This window comes from Odontomachus brunneus, unplaced genomic scaffold (genome assembly GCF_010583005.1).
Source record: "Odontomachus brunneus isolate Ranch 3 - 2012 unplaced genomic scaffold, Obru_v1 Obru_scaffold_013, whole genome shotgun sequence".
In the NCBI taxonomy this organism is placed as follows: Eukaryota; Metazoa; Arthropoda; class Insecta; order Hymenoptera; family Formicidae; genus Odontomachus; species Odontomachus brunneus.
In genome coordinates, this window is record NW_022639463.1 from 1219838 (window position 1) to 1223742 (window position 3905).

The following is a 3905-nucleotide window of genomic DNA, read 5'->3' on the forward strand; positions in this document are numbered from 1 at the left end:
CCCGCGAAGTGGAAGACCGCGAAAAACAACAAAAAAAGTAGACCGCGTGATTAAAATGAAGTCAATTGCTAATCCGCGGAAAACAGCAAATGACATTGCTCGCGAACTCCGTAATGAAAACCTCACCAATGTTAGCCACTGTACTGTTACAAGACGTTTACATGATGCCGGATTGTTCGGGCGTATCGGTGTGAAGAAGCCTTTAATTAGCAAGAAGAATCAGAAGGCCAGTTTACAGTTTGCAAAAAATCACATAAACTGGACAGTAGAAGATTGGAGAAAGGTAGCATTTTCCGATGAATCAAAATTTAATTTGTTTGGAAGTGATGGAAGACATCATGTGCGACGTCCAGTTGGTACCAGAAACAATGTAAGATATCAAATTCTAACTATGAAACATGGAGGAGGCAACGTGTTGGTGTGGAGTGTTCTTTCTGCTTATGGCGTTGGTCCGTTAGTCAATATTGATGGAACTATGAATGCTGCGATATATAAGAATATCTTGGAAAAGAATTTGCTACTATACGCCAAACGCAAAATGCCAAGAAACTGGATATTTCAACACGATAACGACCCGAAGCACACCTCAAGTCTTGTAAAGAGTTGGCTCTTGGTTAAAAAACTGCAGGTTTTAACCTGGCCATCGCAGTCTCCGGACCTCAACCCCATCGAACATTTGTGGGATGAATTAAAGCGCCGAGTTAAAGTTCGTAAGCACTCGAATAAGACACAGTTACTCGAGCATTTGACGGAAGAATGGAATAATATACCGATAAGTGTTATTGATCAGTTGATAGAATCTATGCTTCATCGCTGTGCTGCAGTAATAGCTTCAAAGGGCATGGCAACAAAGTACTAAGTGTGAAAGACTATTATTTACTGAATTAAAGTGTCTAAAGTTGCTCTTTTTGTTGGAAATAAACATGGCCAGGAACTTTTGAACAGTAATATTTATGTTATTTGTTAATAATTCAGTACAATAGAATAAATCTTTATAATATAACATTATCTGTTAATTATTTAAGCTTCACATACTATGTATCTTACAATATTGCAATTCTTTTATATTAGAAATTATAACCAACAGTGAGTTTGGCCAAGAACTTTTGCACACCACTGTATGTATCATCGTTATTTTGTATTACTTATTTATTATTTTTCATTCAAGCTATAAGCCGTTACTGGAAAAATGGCGTGAGTTCCAGAAAATATGGCATACACCAAAGCGAAAAGATTGGGACATCGTGTTTACCAACGGTTCTATGGACGCCTGCAGCAGAATCTTCGACATGATGGTCGATGAAAATGAACCGATAATGTTGCAATCGCCAACATACGGTGGAGTAATTGGAGCGGTAAGTTGCGTTAGAATAATATCACGAGAAAATGACAGAATTGACGCGTGGTCGTGAGCTTCATTCCGAAATTACGTTCTACAAGTTCTTTTCTTTCACTCACACGACAGCTACTGCCGTTGCTGCCGGATATTGTGGAGATCACTCAAGATGCCGATGGGATAATTCCTGAACAAATTGTTGAGGAATGCGAGAGGAGACGTGCGAGTGATAGACCGATGCCAAAAGTAAGTATGAAAATTTGCGTAGTATAGATACTACGCAGTAATGATCCCAGAAAGCACAGACTTCTAAAAAATGTCTTAGAGATGTGTAAGACATGTAAAAGACATCTGAATATTTCATCTAAATATCACAATAAAATAGGACATCATTAAGACATTTCTTAGAAGTTTGTGTTGTCTGGAATGTATCAATTTTGGGTGCTCAAATATCTTGGGTATTCGAATCTTTCGGATATTACTCGGATAATTCCTGCGAATGTTCATGTATACAAGCATCCAGGTGGTTAGGACCTGTGAATTTGGACATTTAGATATTCGGATAGTACTCGAGATACTCATTAATAATCATGTATTTAGATATCCCAGATAGCACAGAGAATTAAAAAAGAATTCGGTCGTATGTCACAATTCTGAGTCCATTTTTAGATACAAAAAGAATTCTTTTCACTGATAAACTCTGAAGATTCTTTTTGCATCTGAAAGTAAACTCAGAATTGGTGACATACGACTGAATTATTTTTGAATTTTTTTTTTAATTCTCTGTGCTATCTGGATATTACATACCTGGATATTAACACGTGAAAATACCTGGTTTATACTGACAGCACATTATTACCCAGTACACTTTTTGAAATCTTATTTACTATTTCCAACGTGGTTGCACTTTAATATAGTCTTCTTTGATCGGAAAGATGTACAGATTGCTTAATTTTTCAGTTACTCTACGTTAATCCAATGGCGAATCCAACTGGCACTATTTTGTCGGAGAGTCGACGAAGGAAAGTGTACGAATTGGCGCAGAAATACGATTTCTTGATAGTCGAAGACGATGCCTATTACTTCGTTCACTTTTTGGACAAACAGCCCATGTCGTTTCTTTCTCTCGACACTGACGGTCGCGTGATCAGACTCGACTCGTTCAGCAAGATTGTAAGCTCTGGTCTTCGTATGGGTGCTGTTACCGCGCACAAAAAGATTGTGGACAAAATTATCATTCACATGGAAAATTCTGTCCTGCACGCGTCGTCTATGTCCCAAGTAAGATTTCGCTCTTAATTTCACTTACTTGGTCGTGAAGGAGCCGATGCAAAGAATGATATAATTTTTGATATATAAATTCGAGATAGCAGAAAAGAATTTTGATAACGTATCAATTTTTGCTTATTATAGATGCTTCTTTATAAACTCTTTGATATTTGGGACAAACCCAAATTCGAAACACATTTCAAGAATGTTCAAAGATTCTACCGAGAACGACGTGACGTAATGCTGACATCGATGGAAAAACACTTGACTGGTATCTTAAATAATGATACAGTTAACAATAATTTGATTATGAATTTAAATAGAGTTTTTCCTAATATATTTCAAAAATAACTTCAAACCGCTCTCACGGAGTTGATTTTAATTTTAGGTCTGGCAGAGTGGAATGTGCCGCAAGGTGGCATGTTTTTTTGGGTAAAAGTAACAGCGATTGATAACTCCATGGATTTAGTAGTTAAAGGATGCATTCCTAAGGGTGTTTTTATTATTCCTGGGAATGCCTTCTGTTTTGATTCTTCAAAGCCTAGCAATTATGTAAGATTAAGCTATAGTTACGCTACGGAGGAAGATATAGACAAGGTAAGTTCAAACTGAAATTTATTAATTTCTATTATCTAGCAAGTGGATTCACGCATTTATATGCATACACATTATATTGAAATTGTTGTATTGATATTTTTCATTTATTTTCAGGGGCTATTTATACTGGCTCAAGTAATACGCGAAGAAATCGAGAAGAAAGCGAAGAAAGTTTAATAATTAAAAAAATTAGTATACGCACATTATCTACAGAACAATTACTTCTTTTGAATAATTTATTCTATACGTTTCATGATTTGTGTTTTTATACTTTTATTATATTATAATAGTAACAAAAAGGATTACAGTTAAAGACTGCGATTATCAAATGCTGTCTAATATATATTTAATTTGTATCGATCAGTAGCCTATTCAATCGTTTTCCTTGTTGGAAAACATCAACAATCAAAAATTAAACTTTATTTAGTCGAAATTACAATTTTTCTTAGCCGAGATTCAAACCCGTTAAATGCAACGAGCCTTCTCGCAGCATCATTAAGGGGATGACGAACTCGAACAACGTCGATAATGCAGAGACGATCGTTACTCACATAATCATGCTATCCTTTTCGTATTTCTTGTATATACAGAATTTATATGAATATGTATTGTTTTGTTTTACCATATTCAACAGAAACCTAACCATTTATGTGTAAAAATCTTTCTGCAAACCTTTTCGATAGTTTTAAGCTTCCAAAGGCAA

The 3905-nt window shown here is 35.6% G+C and overlaps 2 protein-coding genes across 3 annotated transcripts in view; both read left to right on the forward strand.

Annotated features, from left to right (window-relative positions):
• LOC116841144 (kynurenine/alpha-aminoadipate aminotransferase, mitochondrial-like) overlaps window positions 1-3905 on the forward strand; it is a 24226-nt gene that overhangs the window by 8402 nt on the left and 11919 nt on the right. The window lies entirely within an intron of this gene.
• Window positions 1017-3804, forward strand: LOC116841147 (kynurenine/alpha-aminoadipate aminotransferase, mitochondrial-like; the record flags this gene model as incomplete). Its single annotated transcript, XM_032808750.1, has 6 exons — window positions 1017-1355; window positions 1466-1582; window positions 2297-2617; window positions 2750-2876; window positions 2994-3202; window positions 3317-3804. Coding segments are annotated over 6 exons (1176 nt in total), but the record flags the coding sequence as incomplete, so codon positions are not given.